This window comes from Leptosomus discolor, chromosome 26 (assembly GCF_034619465.1).
Source record: "Leptosomus discolor isolate bLepDis1 chromosome 26, bLepDis1.hap2, whole genome shotgun sequence".
NCBI lineage: Eukaryota > Metazoa > Chordata > Aves > Leptosomiformes > Leptosomidae > Leptosomus > Leptosomus discolor.
In genome coordinates, this window is record NC_141416.1 from 1,817,768 (window position 1) to 1,839,039 (window position 21,272).

The following is a 21,272-nucleotide window of genomic DNA, read 5'->3' on the forward strand; positions in this document are numbered from 1 at the left end:
TAAGGGGCACACGTTTTTTTAAGATATTTCTAAGCCAACGGACCAAACCCAGCCTGCTCCCTTCCCTTCGCCTGCCCTCCGTCCTGCTGCGGGCACCACCTGCAAAACCCCTCCCGTTTTTATAGCTCGCCTCCCTTTTGATATCTCGCCTGTATCGTAGCTGCGGTCGACACCGGAGCTCCCGCTGGCTTGAAACAGAGTTTCCTACCTAAACGAGACAGACCTCTGCGTCCACGGAAGTTTGGGGCGTTTAGGGTCTGATTTTTTTTTTTTTTTTTTTTAAACAAAATAAGCTGAAAGGAGGGATTGTTCTGCTGCCACGTCCCCACGGCGACGCCTGCCCCGCGCTGGCTGCAGACGCTTCTCTAGAGATCTCGGAGCAGATGTTGGACTGATCTTTATTTTCACTAAATGCTTTTTTTTAAAGAAATGAAGTGACTCTTCCCCGTGTTCCTGGTGGGTTAGAATCCTCCATTCTTTTTTATATATATATATATTAAAAAAAAGTAATTTAAAGCTTGCCCTTGCGGTAGTGCAAGGGGTTTCTATACTAATTAGCAATGATGCTAAGGAAACAAAGAATGTAGTGGTGTAGAAAGGGTTTGGGTTTTTTAGTTGGTGTTTCAGAGCCAAGTCTCTTCCCACCTTCCACTTCAACCTTTTCAAGTGGATGCGACACAAGCCAATTTTGGTTTTGGGTTTTTTTGGTTGTTTTTTTTTTTGTTTGTTTAAGAAAAAGCATTTTTTTTTTTTTAAAAAAAAAGTTGTTATTTTTTCCAAAAGACCAAGCGGAATGGCCTTACTCCGGGTATCCGGATCCCCAGGGGCTTGGTGGAGCGCGAGGCCGGTCGCTGTTCACAAACTGTTTGGTTCTCAAGGGCTCTCAAACCTTTCGACGCCGATTAACGTCACGACGAGACCCGTGAGCGGGCGGAAGGTCGGTGGGGGGGGACGCCCGCGCCGTCTCTCCTGGATCTTCCCTTCTCCCTCCCCGGTACCTCTGACTCGATCCAGCAGGTCACACTTTAGCGCTGAAGTAACTGTCTATATTAGACACTTGTTCCTTATCTTCCCTCCTAACCCATATTTGTTTGTTGGTTGTTTTTGTTTTTTTTTTTTATTTACCAGGAGGGAAGAAAACCAAGTCTCGATTTTTTTCATGATTTAATATTTATGAAGTTGTATTTAAGTGTTGGTTTGGTTTTTTTCCCTTTTCCTGGGGATAGTTATTCAGCGAGGAGGGAGGTGGGGGGGGGTGGCGTTTATATATTGACCTCTGCTTTGTAACGGGGTTTCAGAACCGCTTCTTTTTTTTTTGCGTGTGCGTGTTTCAAAGCGACGGGTTTTTATGGCTTCTTCCCCCCTCCGAGTGGCTTTTTCTCCAGCGCGGGGAGGGGACTTGGCTTCTCCCGCCGCCCCGGGGAGGGCTCGGGGAGCGGCCGCTGCCACCACCACCACCACCACCGCCTCATCGACGCCGCGTGACGGGATGGAGCGTGGATGGACCTCTCCTGTCCTGCTCGCCATTGTCACCGCTGGGACCCCCCCCTCCAGGAGGGACAGACCTGGGTCGTGTCCCCCTCCCCGTCCCCCGGGAACAGCTCGTGCCGTGCGTGACCGTTGTCCTTTCGGCTGTGTAACGCTTGTGGCCTCGTCCGCTGTTGGAACCACGCTGCCTCTTGGACGCGCAATACACGGTGTGCTGCTGAACCCACCGCCCGCCCGCCGCCTCTCTTTGGGGGGGGACACGGGGCGGGGGGAACAGGGGACCGTACCCCTGTGGGGTGGCAGCAGGAGTGGGGACAGGACCCTGCCTAGGGTGGCAGGAGTGGGGACAGGATGGGACCACCTGTGGGGTGGCGGGCTTGAGGTGGGGGGGGGGACAGGTCGGGACCAGACCCCTGTGGGGTGGTGGGAGTGGGGGGACAGGACAGGACCCCCGTGGGGCGGCAGGAGGCGGTGGGGGGACAGGACAGGACCCCCGTGGGGCGGTGGCAGGAGGCGGTGGGGGGACAGGACAGGACCCCCGTGGGGCGGCAGGGGGGTCAAGGGCCAAGTGGAGTCTCCTCGTTTCTTCCGCACCGTGGGGGCGGCGGAGGGAGGGGACGGTCCCCGGGACGGGGTGTTGTCTCTGCCCGGTGGCCACGCCCTCCGCCATCACGTCCTTGCCGGAACTACAACTCCCAGCGTGCCCCGCGCCCGTTGCCACTCACCTCGCCAAGAAGAGAGGCGGCGATTGGCCGGGAGCGCGGAGCCAATCCACGGGCCCCTTGTTTAGTCGGATCCGGGCCGGTCTGGAGGGAAGGAGGCAAGATGGTTCTGGAGAGCACCATGGTGTGGTGAGCGGCCGGGCCGGGGCCGGGGGTGAGGAGGGGAGTCCTCTCCGAGCCGCCCCCCTCTCCCGCCGCCCCACAGCCCCCGCCGGGCCCTGGGGCCGCCCGGGGCCGCCGCCGCTTTCCCTGAGTCATCCCGGGCGGCGGCCGGGCCGGGGGGGGGGCGTGAAGGAGGCAGGGCCTGAGGGGGCTGGGGGGCGGGGGGGGAGGCATTTGAGGGGGGGGGGGAAGACAGAGCATGGCGGGGAGAGGAGGGGGGGTTTAAGTTGGGGTGACGTTAAGGTGATGGCAAAGGTTTTGGGTGGCCGAGGGAGAGGTTGGGTGAAGCGAGGTGAGGGTGGAGGGGGTGAATGGGGCATACTGGGGTGAGGAGGGGGTCAGCTGGCGGGGAAAGGTGGCGGCTGGGTGGAGGAGGAGGGGAAGGAGGTGAGAACGGGGCGAGGGGGCTCTGGTAGGCGCTAACGGGCAGGGGGAGGCCGGCAAGGTGCGGAGCAGAGAGGGGCGCTGGGTGGGCGAAGGAGACCCCGATGAAGGGGATGGGGCTCTGGCGTGACACCGGGCCAAGCGATGCTGCGACAACCAACTGGGGTCACCTCCCAGTAGAGGAGAAGAGGTCCCCGAACTGGGCAGCCCCAGCCCTGCCCTTGCGCTGGGCCGGTGTACGTGGGGCCTGAGGAGGGTCGGGGCCTTACGGGGCCCCTCTGGGGCTGGGGGGGTGGTGGGTCAGCGCCCGGGTGGTCCCACCTGAAGCCGCTGGCATCTCTGTTACCTCGCTCAGCATCGGTGTTGAGGGTTTTGTCCCTGGGTGCCAAACGTGGCTGGGGCTGGAAGCAGAGGCGAGCTTTGGTGTGTCACTGTTCTCACAGCAGCTACGGTCCTGGGGGTTTTGGGGGGGGTTTGGTGTTTAAGAAGGCCTCGATAGAGAAAACCAGTGAAATCTGTCCAGGGTCTGTTGTTCCCTTGTCTCTCTACCTGGTCCCGTGACTGTTTGGATAAGGGCATGGTCATAGCCTGGCTCGCTGACCGTGTGTCGAATTCCTTGGTGTTTTCTCTGGGTAACTCTTTGCTTGCTAAAGTTTAAGGGCATTAAAACGTGTCGCTGCTCCTTGCGTTGCCCTGGAGAGTGGGAGGAATTCACCATTTTAAGCTAAAGTTCAGAGAGCCTCAGCCAGGTCGCTTTGTGTCCTTGTGCCTGAGGTGAAGTTCGGCCACTGCCGCCTCCTCACTGCCCAGCTCACGACGGGGTGTTTGCTGTGGGCTGGAGGAGACGTGGCTCAGCCCGAGCCAGTCCTGAGCAGGGCTGTAGGGTCAGGGAAACAGTCACGGGTGGGGTTTTTTTCCAGAAGAAACGTTTCCCTTGGCGTTGAGACTAAGAAATTCTGGGAGTACTTCTCAGGGAATTCTTCATTTGCGGCCAAAATAGACTCTCAAGCTCTTATTTCACCAGTCTTCCTTCCTGGGGTTGCTTTCCTGCAGGCTGGTGCAGGAGAAGGGCTCTTTCTGCCCGCTCTGCGCTATATTTAATAGCTGACGGAGAGGAGGGCAGGGATTTCCTTACAGCGATGTTGTGCTGTGGCTGCTGCTGGTAGACGCTGCGGGGCACTGTTGCCCGTGTGCTCTGTGGAGGCCCTGACACCCACGGCGGGTGTAGGATGTTAAAGCCGGGCTGTGGGGCTCGGGGGTCTGGCTCCCCACCACGTCCCTTCGAGGAGGGCGCCGCGCCGGTGGAGCAGGGCCGTGTTTGGAAAGCGCCCGCGGTCCCTGCCCTGGGAAAGCTGCTGAGGAGAACCCCCCGGCAGCGATGAGCGCAGAGCTTTGTGCTTTACTGTGGAGGGATGCTCTTGGCTTTTGTTTTGTGGTTGTGGAGACCGAAACCGGCGTCGAGGAGCCGCGGGTCTGAGGTTGTGTCTGGCCGCAGTCGCCTCTCGTGCTCTTTAGCAAGGAGGGAGGGAGCTTCCAGCTTCCGCAGTTTGTCCCGTGACCCAGAGGTCAGGTCTGAAAACTCAGGGGGACGCAGAGACGACTCGTGTCTCTGCCCTGGGAAAACGTCCGTGTCCTGCTGCGCGTCCCCAGCTGGGTGACCTTAGGCGTGCTGTCCCAAAAAGCCCATTTTTGGGGGATAAACCTCCACCACTGGTTTCACCCGCTGACCCCCTCCTCTCTGCGTTTCAGTGTTGACAACAGCGAGTACATGAGGAACGGAGACTTCTTGCCCACTCGCCTGCAAGCCCAGCAAGATGCTGTCAACATCGTGTGCCACTCGAAAACCCGCAGCAACCCCGAGAACAACGTGGGGCTCATCACCTTAGCCAAGTAGGCCCCGAGGGGCAGCTGGCCTCAGGGTGACGCTGAGGAGCTGCAGGGGGGACCCAGGAGAGAGCATGGGGAGGGGCAAGGGGAGTGTTGCAAAATGAGGCAGCAATAGCACAGTCTGAAACCAAGCCAGTTCTTCTGGGAGGGAGGACTGGTGCGAGAAAACCCAGTTCCTCGCTGGTCTCCAGCTCCTTGGGCTCGCTCCTGCAGCACCAGGGCCTGTTACGGAGGCTTTTCTCTCTCGGGAGCTCTGCCAGGCCCATTCTTTTGTGGCTTTGTGTCCCAAAAGGTGGCAAGGAAGGGGTGAGCTGTCACTGCAGCTCACGGGCAGCCCCGAGAGAGTCCTTCCTCAGTTTTCCTGAAGGCTGCAGGACTTTGTTGCCTCTGGGAGCTCCCAGAGTCGACCAATATTGGCCCGTGGGCTCCAGGTTGCTGGGGCAGGGGATGGAGCCGCGCACAAGCCTCCACACAGACGGGTTACTTCGGGAGTTTTTAGGAAACTGAGCTAAAAGTCTTGCTCCCTGTACGCACTGACCCCCAGAGCCAAGTGCTGGCAGGCTCTTGGAGCAGCTGCAGGCTTGGGGCAGGGCGGGAGGGCGTTTCTTATTCCCGCAGCAAATAAAGGGTTTCCCCGAAGAAATTCTCGGCGATGAGGTCGCTAACGGACGTGTCTTTGTGTCGCAGTAACTGCGAAGTGTTGACCACGCTCACTCCAGACACGGGCCGGATCCTTTCGAAGCTACACACGGTGCAACCCAAAGGGAAAATCACCTTTTGCACAGGGATCAGAGTTGCTCACGTAAGTTACTTCGCTTCGCAGAAGTCCAGCCGAGCTGCTCAGCCCTTCCCCACCCCCACCCCCCCCAAAGAGAGCAGCCCCCAGCCCAGGAGTGTCCCCCAGAATGTGGCCACCCTTTTGGCCTGTTTTCTTGCCCTGTCCCCCCACAAACTGCTGCCAGCTGAGCCGTAACTCCCAGCAGAGGGGAGGCCTGCTTGTAGGCAGTTTGGTGAAACCTGCTGCTGAAAAAAGTCTCTCCTGGCATTTGGCGTTTTAACTGAGGATAATTTATTATCCTGCATAAGTGGAAAAGCGTCAGGGGTGACAGCTGGGCGCCCCCTTTTCCTGCCAGCTGCTCCTCAGGCCCAACGTGACTTCTGTCTCGCAGCTGGCGTTAAAGCATCGCCAAGGCAAGAACCACAAGATGCGAATCATCGCCTTCGTGGGGAGCCCTGTGGAAGATAACGAGAAAGACGTGAGTCCTGGCCGGCGGGAGGAGGAGGGGTTGGGTCAGCTCCGCGCTCTCCCTCGAGCCCTGGATGGGGTTTGGTTGTTCCCTGCCCTGGACTGAGCGTAAGGCTCCCCGCTCCGGCGAGGGGGCTGCTTCGCAGAGCCTCCTGGGCAGAGCAGCGCTCGGCTGGGGGGGGGGAAAGGGAGGGCTGGAGCCCTGGGCACAGCCAGGACAGCGATCCAGATCTCCCCAAAGGGAGCTTGCGCCGTGTCCTGCACCTTGTGGCCGTCACCTAAACCCCTTTGGGCTTTTGGCCTGAGGAAATCTGTGTCCCTGAGCAGAAATAATGCTCTCGGCCTTCGGAAGATGCTGTTGTCTTGGCACTCAAAATAACGCGGGTGGAGCTTATCCAGATGTTCTGGGTCTCTTGGAAAGATCAGGTCAGGAATGGGAGGAGATGCTGCCTGTCTCAGGCTCTTGCTGTCCCCATCGATGGGGACAGTTACTTGCTTTGGCAGGAGCAGCTCCCTGGCGTGGGCCACCTCGCGGCACCGCGCGGTACCTCCTGTCCCACCTGGAGAGGTGGAGTACCTCAAACGCTGTCCTGCTGGGAGGGCTCGAACCTGGGAAGCTGGTTTTGGGCTTCGTGCCTCCAGGAGTGGGTCCTAAGCCCTGTTGTCTGGTTTCTGATGAGCTGAGCACGGGTGAGAGCCGAAATCCCAGCTAATGCCGCGGTGTCTCCTCCTTGCAGCTGGTGAAACTAGCAAAGCGCCTTAAGAAGGAGAAAGTCAACGTTGACATCATCAATTTTGGAGAAGAGGTGAGGCTTCTGTGGTTCTGGCATAAGATCCAAGGCAGGATTTTGTATCCTTTCCAGTCCGGAGCCCTTCCTCAGGCACGTGAGGGTACGGACAGTTCTCTGAGCCCCGCTCTCTTCGGCAGCTGCCCCAGTAAAAATGCTAATGTGGAGAGTGACGTTTCCCTCTGGGAAGACACCTCTCCCGTTTCACCGAGGGTGTTGTTAAATGCTTTCCACCCTGACGGCGATAGCGGAGCTCTTGGCCGCCCTGCGGGGCCGGGTGTGCGGAGCAGCCGGCGGTCGCTCTCGCAGAGCCGGGCAGAGCTCTAGCCCCAGCCTTCCTCTGGCCGTAGGAAGCCAACACGGACAAGCTGACTGCCTTCATCAACACCTTGAACGGCAAGGACGGCACCGGCTCCCACCTGGTGACGGTACCGCCAGGGCCGAGCCTGGCCGATGCCCTCATCAGCTCCCCCATCCTGGCCGGGGAGGGAGGTGCCATGCTGGGCCTCGGCGCCAGCGACTTCGAGTTCGGCGTGGACCCCAGCGCCGACCCGGAGCTGGCTCTGGTGAGCGGTGGGGAGGTGGAGGGCGGCTGCGGGCGCTGAGCTCGGTGCCTCCGAGCTCTGCCCCGCTCAGCTCCCTGCCCGTCCCCGGCTCCGCAGGCTCTGCGTGTCTCCATGGAGGAACAGCGGCAGCGGCAAGAGGAAGAGGCCAGGAGGGCTGCGGCCGCCTCTGCGGCTGAGGCTGGGATCGCGGCCGCTGGCGGGGACGGTAAGGGGTCGGGCAGGGAATAAAGCAGGCAGGGACAGGCAGGAGGGTGTCCGGCCAGCGTGCGGGCTCCCGTGGCAGGGGAAGCAGCTCGTCACAGCGAGGCCCTTCGGCGGGGCGGTTCCCAGAGCCACCGGGCGATTTTTCCGGCGAGGCCGTGCATGTGGGGATGGTAAGGAGTCAGGCAGGGAATAAAGCAGGCAGGGACAGGCAGGAGGGTGTCCGGGCTCCTGTGGCAGGGGAAGCAGCTCGTCACAGCGAGGCCCTTCGGCGGGGCGGTTCCCAGAGCCACCGGGTGATTTTTCTGGCGAGGCCGTGCGTGTGGGGATGGTAAGGAGTCAGGCAGGGAATAAAGCAGGCAGGGACAGGCAGGAGGGTGTCCGGGCTCCCGTGGCAGGGGAAGCAGCTCATCACAGCGAGGCCCTTTGGCGTGGCAGTTCCCAGAGCCACCGGGTGATTTTTTTCTGGCGAGGCCGTGCGTGCAGGGATGCGGCAGCCGTGCTGGTTTCCGAGCGCGGGTTTCGTCTGCGCAGATTCGGACGATGCTCTGCTGAAGATGACGATAACTCAGCAGGAGTTTGGCCGGGCCGGGCTGCCCGACCTCAGCAGCATGACGGAGGAGGAGCAGATCGCCTACGCCATGCAGATGTCGCTGCAGGGGGCGGGTGAGTGCCTGGGTGCCGGCTCTCGGCCCCTTCCCAAAGGGGAAGCCAAGGGGGCAGCTCTTCTGCCGCCAGGACTGGAACCGCCAGCCCCTCCGCCCTGATGTGCCCCAAGCCGGGGCTTTGTCACCTGGGCAGGGTCCAGAGCTCCCTGAAAGTTTGGGGGGCGCGTGGGGCGCTCCCAGGAGCCCTGGGGTGTGTAAATCCTCCGTCCTCAGCTGTCCCTCTCCTCCGACAGAGTTTGCCCAGGCAGAGGCGGCAGAAGTGGACAGCAGCACAGCCATGGATACCTCCGAACCCGCTAAGGTGAGGTTTTATCCTCCCAGGAGGGGGATCCTGTGCCCTCTGCGAGGAAGACAGGGTCCCAGCCTGTCCCCAACTCCTCTCCCTCTTCCCGCAGGAGGAAGATGACTACGACGTGATGCAGGACCCCGAGTTCCTGCAGAGCGTGCTGGAGAACCTGCCGGGCGTGGACCCCAACAACGAGGCCATCCGCAACGCCATGGGCTCCCTGGCCTCGCAGGCCTCCAAGGAGAGCAAGGACAAAAAAGAGGAGGAGAAGAAATGAGGGGGCGCTGGGCCGGGGCGCTCGCTGCCGCTGGCCCCGGGGTGAGTCGGCCGCCTGCCCGCGGGGCTGGGGCCGGGGGGGGTTCTGCTGTAATGGGGCAATAAAGGCTTTTCAGGGGGGACTCTGGCCTTGGCGCCTCAGTGGGGATGAGCCCTCGGGGGGGCCCTGGGTCTCCCCTGTACTGGGAGATACTGGGTCCTGGGACACCCTTGTGCTGGGGGATACTGGGCCCCTGGAATCCCCTGTACTGGGTCCTGGGACACCCCTGTACTGAGTCCTGAGACACCTTTGTGCTGGGAGATACTGGGCCCCTGGAATCCCTTATATTGGGGGATACTGGGTCCTGGGACACCCTTGTGCTGGGGGATACTGGGCCCCTGGAATCCCCTGTACTGGGGGATATTGGATCCTGGGACACCCTTGTGCTGGAGATACTGGTCCCTGGGTCACCCCGGCACTGGAGGGGACTGGGCCCCAGCACTTCCCTGTACTGGGGGAACTGGGCCCTCAGACTCCCTGGCACTGGGGGGAGCTGGGCCCCGTGTCTCTTCTGTAGTGGAGCGAACTGGGCCCCTGGACTCCCCTGTACTGGGGGAACTGGCACCTGCGTCTCCCCTCTGCTCCCCCTGCACACGTGTCTGGGGGCGGGACCTGAGTGGCCAAGCCCCGCCCCCTGCGCCACCTCCCAGCGTGCCCTGCTGCCGCCCGCAGGATGTTTACAGCGAGGCCGGAGGGGGTGGGTCTTGGTGGTTGATGGGCAAGCAGATTCAACCAATCAGGGTGGAGGGTGGCATCGATGTTGTCAGTTCATGGGGGCTGGGGAGGTGGCCAATGGGCGGGGGAGGGGAAGAGCTGAGGGGGGCGGGATTCTGTGTTGAGTGGCGGTCAGGCCGTTCAATGGGTGGCGTGCCTCTGTCATGGCGGAATGGCGGGCGGCCCAGCCAATGGGGGAGCGAAGAGGTACGCGCGTGCCTGAGTAGTGACAGGGCTCTTCACCAACGGGGCTGAGCCTTGTGCATCATGTGCCAGGCGGGGGTGGGCGGGGCAGGCACGCACCCCCCTTCCTGAGTGACAGCGTTGCCAGCAAACGGGAGGAGATGGTTGAATCACTTCTGAGAGCTTCTGACCAATGGGGCTGGCGGCGGGGCGGGCCCTGGCTTTGACCGACAGGCCTCTCGCTCAATAGGAAAACAACAGCTGGGAGCCACCCTGATGGACAGTCCCGCTGGCCAATAGCTGCGAGAGCCAGTGCTTGCAGGGTAGCCTCGCTTGGCCAATGGAAAGCGGGGGAAGGCGGGTTGGCTTGATGAACAACTTCTCTAGCCAATAAGCAGCGAGGCTGCCGCGTGGGCGAGCCAGCTCCAACCACCAATAGGAAGCGGCACAGTGGGGTGGGCGGGGACCATCCTTTGAATGGCACCCACGCCCCCCAATGAGCACACCCCGCGGGAGGCGGGCTCCAGCCGCGGAGTTGTCGTCCGCTCCTCCAACGGCGAGTGCGAGCCGCCGCGACCACCCGAGAGGGACAGCGCCGCTGGCCAATCGGAATGCGCGCAGCGGCGAGTGGCGGGCGGCGCCTCCAATGGCGCGGCGCGAGGAGGGGGGGGGGGGTGGTGGTGGGAGGTGGGCGGGAGCGCGGCGCGCGAGCGGCCGGCGGCGGAGGGCGGGGGGCGCGAGCCAAGCAGGAAGTGGCTGAGGAGAAGCGGCCGCCGCGGAGGGGCCTGGGCGGGAGCCGGCCCCCCCCCCCCCCCCCCCCCCCCGCCCGCAGCAGCAGGTACCGCCGCCGCGGGGCCCCCGGGCCTCACAGGGCCCCGGGGGGTGCTGGGGGGGCACCTCGGGGGGCCTGGGGCCTGGAGCGGGGGGGCTCCGGGCCTGGGGAGGGGAGGGGAGGGGGGCCGCGCCGCCGGTCAGAGGGGGCCGTGAGACATGGCGGGAGGTGAAGGTGAAGGTCCTGCTCCTCTTCCCCCTTGGGGCCTGGGGTGAGGAAGAGCCACCCCCCTCGCCGCTCGGGATGTGGGGCGGCGGTAATGGGCGGCCCCTCCCCTCTGTGCTTTGGGGTGGGGTCACGGTCAGCCCCTTCCCCCTGCGGGGTTTGGGGTGGGGTCACGGTCATCCTCTCTCCGCCCGCGCCTGGGGGGAAGCACCGTTTATCCCGTTTATCCCCACCCTCCCCTTGAGATCTGGGGCGGGGGGCAGCCTAACGGCCATCCTGCCCGGTCCCCCTTTGGAATTGGCGGAGGGGTGGAGCGTGGTAGTCATTCCTTTTGGGAATTTTTGGGAGGGGGGCGGTCATGTTCCTCTGCGTCTACTGGGAGGGCCTGAGCGCCCCCCTCCCCCTCAGGCCGGAGGTTTTTTTTGGGGGGGGGGGGGAGTTGGTCACGACTCCCCTCTGTCGCTGGGGACCCCCGTCATGTCCCTCTCCCTCCCCAGCAGCGGAGGGGTTGATGGTGTCCACCCGCATCTCTTGGGGAGCCCTGGGTTTGTTCCACCCTTGCTGGTATCACTGGGAATACGGGGGGGCTCTGGTCATGCTCCCCTATAGATAGGGGCAGGATGAGCCCCCCTGTAGCTGCGGGGGGAGGAGCAGGGGCTGTTCATATGCTCTGACAGCTGCTGTGAGAGCCTTGTCCTGGCTCCCTTTCTCGAGCCCTGGGATTTGGGACAGTTGTCATTCCCTTCCAGAGCTCCTGGGACTGAGCTCCTTCCTCCTCCCTGCCCTGGGGGGGGGGGGCCTGAGGAGGCGGTGGGGGAGCCTTTCCCCTCCAGTACGGGGCTGAGAGGGGGACTGGCTGTGGTTCCCCCCAATTCTTCAGCTGTAACATCTCTTGCAAATAAGGTGGTGTCTTGTTTTGGGGCCCCAGTTCCTGGGGGGATTTTCTTGCTCCTCCAGTTTTTGAGGAGTGGCCATGGGAAGGAGAAGCCGGCTGGGCTTTGGGCTGTTTGGGTCCTCTCTGGTTTCTCTAGGTACCGCTGTCCCAAGAATGGTGTCTGAGAACGGGGCGTGTGGGTCTCTTATCACACCCCGATGTCCTGGGAAGAACAGTGCTGCGGCTGCCAAATGGTTTAGGGTTTTGGGAGGAGAGGATCTCGCTATTAACACGGGTTTTGGTGGGGGAAGAGAACGTGGGAGGCGTGGAGAGGATCCTCTTGCAGCCTTGGTACTGCAACCTGTGTGTTTTGGGGTTCTGTAGCAGCTGCCTGCCTCTTCGGGGCTGGTCAGGAGGAATCGGGAAGCTCTCTAGGAGGGCCTGGGGTGGTTCCAGAGGCAGGAGAAGGCTCGTGGAGAGGTGGGCGCCGTCCTGAATCGGGGTCTAGGTCCATCCTGACTTCCTGCATGGAAGAAACTGGGAAGAGCAAAGACTAACGGCGGGTTCTTGCTGTCACTCCTCGAGGTGCTCAGCGTGGTTTGGGGGACGCTGGCCCCCTTTGGGACTGTGGGCAGCAAGGTGGTCCTGGGCTGGGGTTGTTTTGGGGGGGGGGAGGAGGCCATGGGGCAGGGAGCGGACCTTCTGCAGGGAAGTCGAGCATTTCAGCGGGGCTGTTTCTTGTGGGTCTTGTCCACTTCCTTAAGAGCCTCCTGGTTTTTGGTTTGTGAGAGGGAGAGCGGGTTGGTAGTAAGAACGTGTTGCTTGCTTTCAAGCCCAATTTCTTTCCTCTCTTCTCCTGTTTCTCAGCCTTGGCCCCTGAAAAGTCCCTTAATTCCTCCCTGCTGGTGTCACCGGTAACAAGCCGCCCTCGGGGGCTGTGATTATCTTCCCACAATTAGTTTTAATTCACAGAGGCTCCCCTAGAAGGTGAGCAGGGGAAGCTTGATAGCCTCCATACTTGGGTTTTTAAGCAGTGCAGTTAGGAGCCGAGCCTTGTTTGTGGAAGCAGCTGCCTCAAAGGATGTATTTTTAGTGTGTCTGAGGAGGAAAAAAAATGCGTCACCCCACATGTGGCCGTGCTGGCATGAGCAGAGGCGGGAGGAGTGGCAGAGGTGCTTCCCAAAGACTCTCTTCCCCCGAGTTTGCCTGGTGAGGAGCAGCCGGAGGATCGGCGAGCTCTGCCAGCGCTTTCGCTCCTGGCCTTAATCCTGGTCTGTGCGAGGGGACCCCGATTCCCCCGTAGGGACCACCCCAAACCAGCGGGACCGTGCAGAAACACAAGGCTCTGGTTGTTGAAGTCCCGGTGTGGAGGTAGCTCAGGATCTCCTGTGGTGACCAGGAGTACCAACAGCGCCCGAAGCTGCCGTCATCTCGCAGGAATCACGTTTGTCTCTAGTTTTCTGGGTTTGTTCCACCCCGATTAGGTTCTCCTGGGTCTAATCCCTACTTCTGCTAATGCAGAATGTTTTCTAGGGCTTTAATTTATTTGTACCGTCGAGTACCTAAGCACGCATCGGGGTATTATAAAAATAATAACGCACTAACGGCGAGTGAGCGCGGTTGTGGCGCGGGGCCGTCGTAGCGTGCGACGGGAGCGAGGGAGCCCTGCGTTCCCCTGCCTTTTGGCACCCTACGGGGCAGGTTTTCTGGTTGTGCCTCTAGAATAAAGGGGGTGTCCTGGCCGAGTGTAGACATTTGACGTTGTAAAACCCGGCGTGAGGAAATAGCACGAAACCCGCCGGGATGGAGAGACCTGGTGACCGCCCATGGTGATGTGGAAACGATCCCAGGTGAGGGCAGCGTCGTTAGGCTGAACGCCTGGGGAGCTCCTGGTCATTCTTCCATGAAATGTCTGCCCGGAACCACCAAGCCCTTGTCTGCGTACACCGGAGTGGATCCTGGTCATACTGGTAAATCTGGGAACAAAAACCTCCCCGCGTTGACATTGAGGCTGCTTTATGCTGATGGTGGCTGCAGAAACGCCTGCCAGTGTTTAAAAAACTTCATTTTTCAGGCCGGCCAAATTGTCAGGATTTCTGGATCTCGTCCACCACTTGTTTGTTTTGATATCTCCAGAAGTTAGCAGATGGTAGAGACTTAATTCTGTTAAACGTATGGGAATTTAATCCCCAACCAGCCTCCGGTCGGGATGTGTCGTCTCTGCGTGGCAGCTGTGCTCTGCGCCGGGGTGGGAGCTTGGGACCGGGACGGGGGCCGCCGGGCTCCTCTCCGTGGATTTGCACCCGGTGGCGGGGATGGGGGGACGGGGAAGAAGGGAGTTTTCCTGCTCCGGTCCCTGGTGCAGCATCTTTTTTTGCTTGAATTCGGTGCAATCTGGGAGCTAGCTGTTCGCATCCCAGCAGGGGGATCTGTGTGTTTGCTGCGTGTTGGTGAGAGACCGTCTCCCCCCCCGCCCCCCACGACTGGTTTGAGATTCGCCTCTTGCTTTTAAAGACTCACTTGCTGTCGCAAAACCTCTTGAAAGGGAAAAAAATGAGCTTAACCTGTTTCAGTCAGGGGCAATCCCTGCCAGTCCTGCTCTGACACCAGCCCTTTCTTTTTATTTCACCGTAAATATTATTCTCTCCTGTTTTGCTTTTCCCCCTGATGCGTTGGGGGGAGATCTGGGGTGGTTTTGTTCTGGCCGCTTGTGATCCGAGGGATCCCCGAGAAGCCACCTTAGACAGACGGAGCAAGCGCGCGGAACAAAGGGAGCACATTTTTTAATTGCTTTAATTACAGCAATCGTAAACCTTGTCTTATAAAAAAAAAAAAAAAAAAAAAGAGGGTTCAAACTCTTTGCAACCAGCGTCTCCAGACCAAAGGTTGTTTCCTTCCCCGCGCGTGAGCCGGGCCCGTCCCGCTCAGCTCTGCGGCGCTGAGGAGCTCCAGCCTCTGCCCAGAGATGACGGGGCAGCCCGGGTGGAGGGATGCAGCTCCTTGTCCGGGGGGTTTGACACGCTGTGGAGAATAACATGGGTTTTGTTGGGTTTTTTGTGGGGGTGTCTGTATGGGATGAAACCCAAGAGCTACCTACACCCACCTCCAGCAGATACCTCAGCCCTCGTACTTCCAGCCTCCTTGGAGGGGGAGGCAGTGGGCAGGGTGCCGCTGGGGGAGCTTTTCGACGGGGAGAAAAATGTATTTTCTTCCTTATTCAATTTTCAAGCAGGGACGATCGGGGTGGCGGCAAATAGGAGGCAGTGTTTAAAAAGGGAGGCGGGGGGGGAAAAATATCCCGCTGCTGGGCAGAGATCTTTGTCCCTCGGCAGGACGGGGCTGGGTCGGGTCGGATGCTCTGGGAACACAAGCGCCTTGTTCGTGGCTGGCGAGCGCTTTTGCGCAGATTGGGCTTATATCATTTATTGACAGAAGTAGATACGGGCGGCCTGACCGACAGAAGTTGTGCTAATGTAAAAAAAGCTCAGGTTTTTTTGCGGTCGCTCGCCTCGTTTTGTTGGTCTGGAGTAGGATTTTCCTGCTCCCTGCTCCCCCTCCCACGGGTTTTACCCCACGCCGAGCGAGTTCTGCCAGCGAAACCTCTAGGTGTGCCTGGGCTGGGTCCGGGCACAAGGGCGGCCTCGGCTCCTCGTTTGGAGGGTGGGATTTGCCACGGTGTTTTGCGCCATCGCGGCCGGTTCCGTTGGGGGAACGATTCCTCCGCGTTGATACGGTCGGGGCCACCCGAGCGAGGCGCGTTGGGGCTTTGCCGCCCCAGCTCACCCGCTCGGCGCGCCTCCCGTGCCAACGCCGGGCCTTGCGCCGTCGCCAGCTCCCTGCCTGCTCGCTTTCCCGTAGGAAATGGAGCCGGGAAGGGGTTTGCAAGCGGCGCTCCTCCTCCTCCTCCTCCTCCTCCTCCTCGAGCTGAACCGAAACCGCGCTGGCTGGCTTGTGCAGGCACGCAGCTCGCCAGCCGGTTCAGCCGCGGCGTTTGCAGTCCTTGGGTTTGGGGTTTTTCTGCTGCAGTCCGCTGCGGTAACAGCCCTGGACTTGCTTATTCCAGAAGGAGGGTGGGAAGGGCCTGCCTGTTCCCCTCGGGAAGGGATCCCGCTGCTGCCACGCTCCCGGCCGGCAGAGATGGCTTTGCCACGCCACGCGAGAGAACCGCGGGCGATGGGGTTGCCGTGGCCCTTCAGAGCACCGCTGCCAGCTCCCTGCCTTTCTCCTCCGCTCCCGCTTGGCCTGCGGAAACGTCCAGCTCGCTCAGCTCCCGTGCGAGGTCCGGGGAGGAAGGGACGGTGGGCCCTGGCGAAGGTGCTGCGGCCAGGAGATGCCCAGACCCGGTGGGGAGATGCCCAGACCGGGCTCCCCGGGCTGGACGGTGTGACCTGTTTCGATGTTAATGCGGAGGGACGGGCTGAGCGGAGCACAATGGAGCACAAAACATGCGCATAATGGCTGAAGTTTTAATCCCCTGCTGCCGCCTGGAGCAGTGAAAACAATGCCGAGGGTTTCAAATGGCCCATCGAGTGCCCTGGCAGAGTATTATTTTCTACCTGGTACCCCCAGAGAGCCTTTTCATGTGCTTGAAGCTAAGGAAAAAAGGAAAGGGGGAAGAAGGAAGGGAGGACAGACAGACAGAGCCCTTTCCAAGGCATGGCAGCAGCAGGGCACCGGCTCTGCTTGGGGCAAGGCGGCATGCGTCCTCCAGAGGCGGGAGATTTCAGTGGGAAAAATTAATAATTAAACTCTTGGAGCACCTTAAAGTGACCGTTCTCTCCCCGAGCTGGTAGCCAGGCTCGGTGAGAGCCACCGAGCGTCTCGCCATGCCTTGAGTCTTACCTGGGCCGTGCCCCAAAAGCCTCTGGATGCGGGAAGAACCAGACCCCGCTGTCCGAGAACGCGCCGCTTCTCTGCTGGCTGCTGCGGCGGAGCAGGTTCAGCGGCCGAGATCTTGGCTGGAGAGGGGGGTCCTGCCGCAGCAGACCCTGCCGAAACCATCTCGGTGGGAGCATCAGCTGTCCGAGCCGAGCCCAGCTCGTGTTTGGAGGCCTCACTGCCTGCCTGCCTTCCAAACTTTCTTTCCCACCTTGATAACAGCTGCTGGGAATATATATCCAGGCGTGCTGGGATCAATTGAAATCAAATCTGGGTTGAATCATGTCCCCTTGGCTTTGAGGTGGGACATGCCCTGGCTGTGGGCTGCTCCCTCGTGGCACAGGTTGTTGGATCGTCGCCCGCAGGAGCCGTTTCGGCAGCAGCATTTGCCCTTATTTTGGGTGACCAAGTTCAATAAATGACAAAACAAAAAAAAAAGCCTGAAGTGCTGGAGCAAACTCTGCCGGCATCATGTCACCGTTGTCTCGCCTTTCCCTGAAATCCTGCGGCCGTGGCTGCTTTTGGGTCCTGCCTTTGTGGCTGGAAACACCCAAGGGTGCTGCGAAAGCCGCTCTGGGCGTCCCAAAGCACCCCCTGACCCTGAAGCCTGGGTGGGGGCCGTGTTTGCCCGGGCCCGGCCGTTGCTCGAGCACATGGTGCCTGCGCCCGGGGAAGCAGACCAAGCCTGCCCTCCCGGCGTGGCCAAGTGTTATTTGCTGCTTAATGTGGGGGGAGACGAAAGCCCAGGGAGGGGGCGGCCGTCGGGCAGCGAGCACAAGGGTGTTTCTCCGTGCAGACTTTGCTGCCGGAGGGGCCGAGCGCCTGGATTTTGTACCGGTAGCGTTTTGCACTTTGCCGTGCCGAGGCCTGAACTGCTCAAGGCCCCGGCAGCCGCTCTTCCAGCGACGTTTCCCTTTCCAAGCACGTGCTGAAGGGGTTTCTTTTGGGAGTGAGCCTTTCCTTGTGGGGTCCGAACCAGGAGGTGCAAGCTCTTTTTTTTTTGGAGAGGCTGAAGCAAACGTCTCTCCCCTGTGCTCTCAGTAAATCAGAGCTGGGCGTTCGGGAGAAACCGGGGTGGCAATAACCCTGGCAAACAGCTGGACAAAGAGTTGGACCTGGCAGGTGGGGGCTTCTGCTGGGCAGACGGGGCGAGAAATGAGATTGAAGTTTGCTCCCGAGCAAGGAACGGGCCTCGCACCGCTCCGCGATCCAGCAGGGTGAAGGGAAGGGCTGACATGGATGGACCCGGGGCGCCCGTTCCTGCTCTGCTGCTTGCGCTGTTGGGTGGCTTTGGTTAGCTCTGGGTTCCTAAACTGGGGACGACTGGTCTTTACACCTCCCTCAGGTGCTCTTTTCCCATGTGCTTTGAGCCTGGCACCCGTCAGAGGGTTTCTCCTTAGGTCCGAGTGGATGTCAGGCTGCAGACAGCCTCTTCCCTCCTGGAAAAAGGCCTCTTGAGCTCCCAAAGCCGGGAACCTCAGGTCTTGTGTGTGTTTCCTTCTGAGCGGGAGGAGTTTGGGGGATTTGGCATGGAGACGACGGCTTATGAAACTCCCCAGACGCTGCCTTGCTTTGTCGTGAGCTTATGCCTGCTTCCAGCCGAGCTGTTGAAGGTTCAACAGCCCCGTTGCAGTGGAGGAAGGGGGGACCGGCCAGCTCAGGCTTCTGGATGCTTCTGGGGTTTGACTCGGAGCTTTCCCCCTTTGCGAGATCTTGAATCCTAGAACCGGAGACCCCGTCCTTCGGAGGGCTGGAGGGATGCTCTGCACTGCCCGTCAGATCATATTTTCTCTCTAATGTCTCTCCCGTGTGGTTCTTGATGCATTTCAAGCTCCACAGAATCCTTGGGGTGCCCCGATCTTACACCTGGAGAAGCGCTGGGCTTCTCACTCCTTTTTCCCCAGCGTGGCGGATCCAAGTCTGGCCAAGCTGCGGGGCCCACAGAGGCTGCTGCTTCAGCAAATGCAGACCCCTCTCTGCCCCAGAGCTCCCTGGAAAGGGCCAGGACACACGTCTGGAGACAAGGAAGAGCCTCTCCGGGAATATTGAGGGTTTTGCTGCGGGTTTTAAGCGGAGAGGAGGACGCAAACACTGCCGGGGAGGCTGAGAAATCCAGTTTGATGTCAGCAGAGCCCGGGTGCTCCGTAGTCGCCGCTGCTTCTTGCAGCCCCCGTCTCTCCCGCACCCTGCCCGTGCCGATGGCGGCAGCGGGGAGGCCGAGCTGTGGAGTTTGTGGATCCCGGCGCTGGCAGATGGCAGGGGAAGGGGGGGGGGCCGCTCCGGCCAGCAGCCGCTGCGCAGCGGGGCAAGGTGGTGGGGAGGGACCCCTCCGGCTCGCCTCGCCGCCGCCGGTGCTCGCCCTTAGACCACCACCGTACCCAGGGCCGCCCTCCCGAAGCACCAGGGGGTCAGAGGAGTTTGGTGCCCGGTAATTTGATTTATTTCTCTCTTTTCTTTTTTTTTTTTTTTCTTTCTTTTTTTTTTTTTTCTTTTCCCCTCTGAACCTCCCACTGCAGCCGTCCCCGCTGAGCCCTGACCTCATGATGTCATGCTGGGAGTAGGACGTGTTGCTGGTTCTTGTTTAACCAGCCTGCCTCTCTATCATTTTCCCCCCTCTCCTACACGTGAAACCTGAGACCACTCTCTGCCCCTTCCCCCCACTCATTTTTCCTCTTTTCCTCCCTCTCCGCTCCATCCAGAAGCTCCTTCCCATCAGGTCAGTACTGGGCTCGGGTCCCTGGCACAGCGGCTGCCTCTCCGGAAGCACCATGGGGACGGCGTTTGCAAACTGCGCTGCTAAAGGCTTGCTAGATAAGCAAATTCTTAGGAGATCAGGAGGCAGAGAGAGAAATCTCGTGTGCTGGCGAGGGGTTGGGTGCTCTGGTTTGGAAATAGGCTGGGCAGGTTCGGGCTACGGTTACGGAGCCAGTGGATGGGAGCGGGGTGATGGCGAGGGGACTTTGCGGATGGTTTGAGGTGTAAATGCTGCGTGGGAAGGGGCGGGAAAGCGTTTGGGGTCACGGAGGAGCGTGGGACAAGTGCGAGGGACGGGCACGAGCCGGGGCTGCTGGTGCAGGAACCCTGCGGGGGCCGGGGACGTGGGAGTGCCGGTTCCCTGCACGGGCCGTTCCCCAGGTCGTTTTGCTGCCCTTGATGCTTCTCCTCTTCGCCTGCTTCCTTCATCCCGAAAAGCAGGAGGTTGTATTTCCTCCCCGAGAAGGATGAGAAGAGGGGGCGTGGGAGATTTAATTCCTCATCTGTGGATCCACAGATTTTAAGTTTGGATCCGCAGACGAGGAATTAAATAAAGACTTTTAACGTGCAAGAGCCGTTCTTAACGTTAACCTTTGTTTCTCTTCTGACCTGTGTTATCTCTTCTGAAGCTCGGCTGAATCCCTTCTGCCTTTTGTATTAGCAAAACTAATTATAGTTCTGGAAAGTAGTGAGGGGCGGCTAACGAACGCTGAAGTTGGAGAATCTTGGCTGGCGCCGTGCTAGATACCAGAAGGTGGTTCCCAGCGCAGCCGGCCCGGGAGGGGCCTACGCAGAAGCGAAGACGGCAGAGAGGGGAAGGATGTAGCTCCAACAGGTACGGGGTTTCGGCAGGGTGGGATCCGTCGCTGGCAGAGTGAGTCGCGATGCGATGGGAGATGGTCCTGGGCTGGGTGCTGCTCCGGCTCCGTCGCGTGGCATTCGCGTCGCCCCGTGCCTCAGTTTCCTCACGTGGAACGGGGGCTAAAACCCAACTTCATCAAGAGCGTGAGCTCGTTAGGACGTTACCTGTGCTTAAGAGGGAAATGGAGAGAAAAACAAAGTCCTCTTGCAGGTGCAGCGTACGGTTTTCTGCTGGGCTGACGGCAGCGCCGCCCATGTTTTCCGAGCGGGCGATCCTTCCGGGTGGTTCCGTAATAGCTTGCTGTCAGACTAATAATATCTCGTCAAATCCTTTCATCTCTTGAACTCTTGTTTGCTTTTTTGGCCTCCCCTCAATTTGGACAGTAAACCGACACTCTTCTGTGTCACTTGAAAAAAAAGATCAAGTTGGTTTCGGCTTCTTGCTGGGGAAAAGAGCTCTGGCTGGCCGCCTTCGGGAGGTTTTCCTTCTTGGAGGTACCGGTTTTGGAGCAGGGCGCTGCGCGTGCTGCAGAGAGAGACTTAAACCATCTAAACAAACCCCACTCGTTTTAAAGTGGCTTTCTCCTACAAAGCCACGGCTGCTCATACCAACTTGCGCAGAACTTGTCGAAACTACGCTTCTAGTCCCAAACCAAAGGAAAGCTGCGCGTTTATCTCACACAATCTCTCGACCACGAAATCCAGGCAGCAGCTCTGCAGCGCGCTGGGCTCTGCTGCCGGCTGCGCTTTCTTTGACAAGCGGCAGGGCTGCGGGGAAGGCGAGGCGAGGCTGCTGCGCCACGGCTTTCTCCGTGCCGGGGCAGAGCCGCCGATCCCGTCCCTCCCCGGCACCAGCTGCGAGCGGCATCACCCACGAACGTGGCTGTTTCGGCGGGAGGAGCTGCCCCTGGAGAGAGGGGAAGGGGAGCAGAGGAACACTGGCTGCTGCATAAATAACCGAGAGCGGGGCTACCGTGGGCTTTTCTTTCCTCCTCTCCACCAGTTGCTGGTAACAGGGGGCTGGGGAGGATTTGGAGAGCAAAAGGAGGCGCTGAAATGGAGAAAAGCTGTGCCAGGTGCTACGAGTTTGTTCTTCGGGGAATTTGCCTCCTCCCCCCCTGCCCCCGAGGTCCTCTGAAGATTGTCTGAGAGGTCTCTGCCGGGCGGTGAGGTTGTATAACACCCGGCGCTCGTTTGGCTCATTAAAAACAGTTGTTCTCACCGGTGACGTCTCCCCTGCACAAAGGCTGGGGCTTTCTAGCAGGGGATCAGTTTTAAAATAGCTCCAAGAGCCCCA

At 60.2% G+C, this 21,272-nt stretch overlaps 1 protein-coding gene across 3 annotated transcripts; it reads left to right on the plus strand.

The window, feature by feature from the left end:
- The first annotated feature begins 2,278 nt into the window (after window positions 1–2,278).
- On the plus strand, window positions 2,279–8,719 carry PSMD4 (proteasome 26S subunit ubiquitin receptor, non-ATPase 4). 3 transcript variants are annotated; one of them, XM_086478543.1, is made up of 10 exons: window positions 2,279–2,339; window positions 4,506–4,646; window positions 5,331–5,445; window positions 5,813–5,899; window positions 6,627–6,770; window positions 7,028–7,243; window positions 7,340–7,448; window positions 7,979–8,110; window positions 8,346–8,413; window positions 8,508–8,719. In XM_086478543.1, the coding sequence occupies exons 1-10, from the start codon at window positions 2,314–2,316 to the stop codon at window positions 8,673–8,675; spliced, it is 1,206 nt and encodes a 401-aa protein (XP_086334669.1). In that variant the 5' UTR covers window positions 2,279–2,313; the 3' UTR covers window positions 8,676–8,719. The 3 variants fall into 3 exon arrangements, with proteins under 3 accessions (XP_086334669.1, XP_086334670.1, XP_086334671.1); XM_086478544.1 differs by having other exon boundaries at window positions 6,627–6,695; window positions 7,340–7,455; window positions 7,959–8,110; window positions 8,508–8,718; XM_086478545.1 differs by having other exon boundaries at window positions 6,627–6,695; window positions 8,508–8,717.
- The last annotated feature ends 12,553 nt before the right edge of the window (window positions 8,720–21,272 follow it).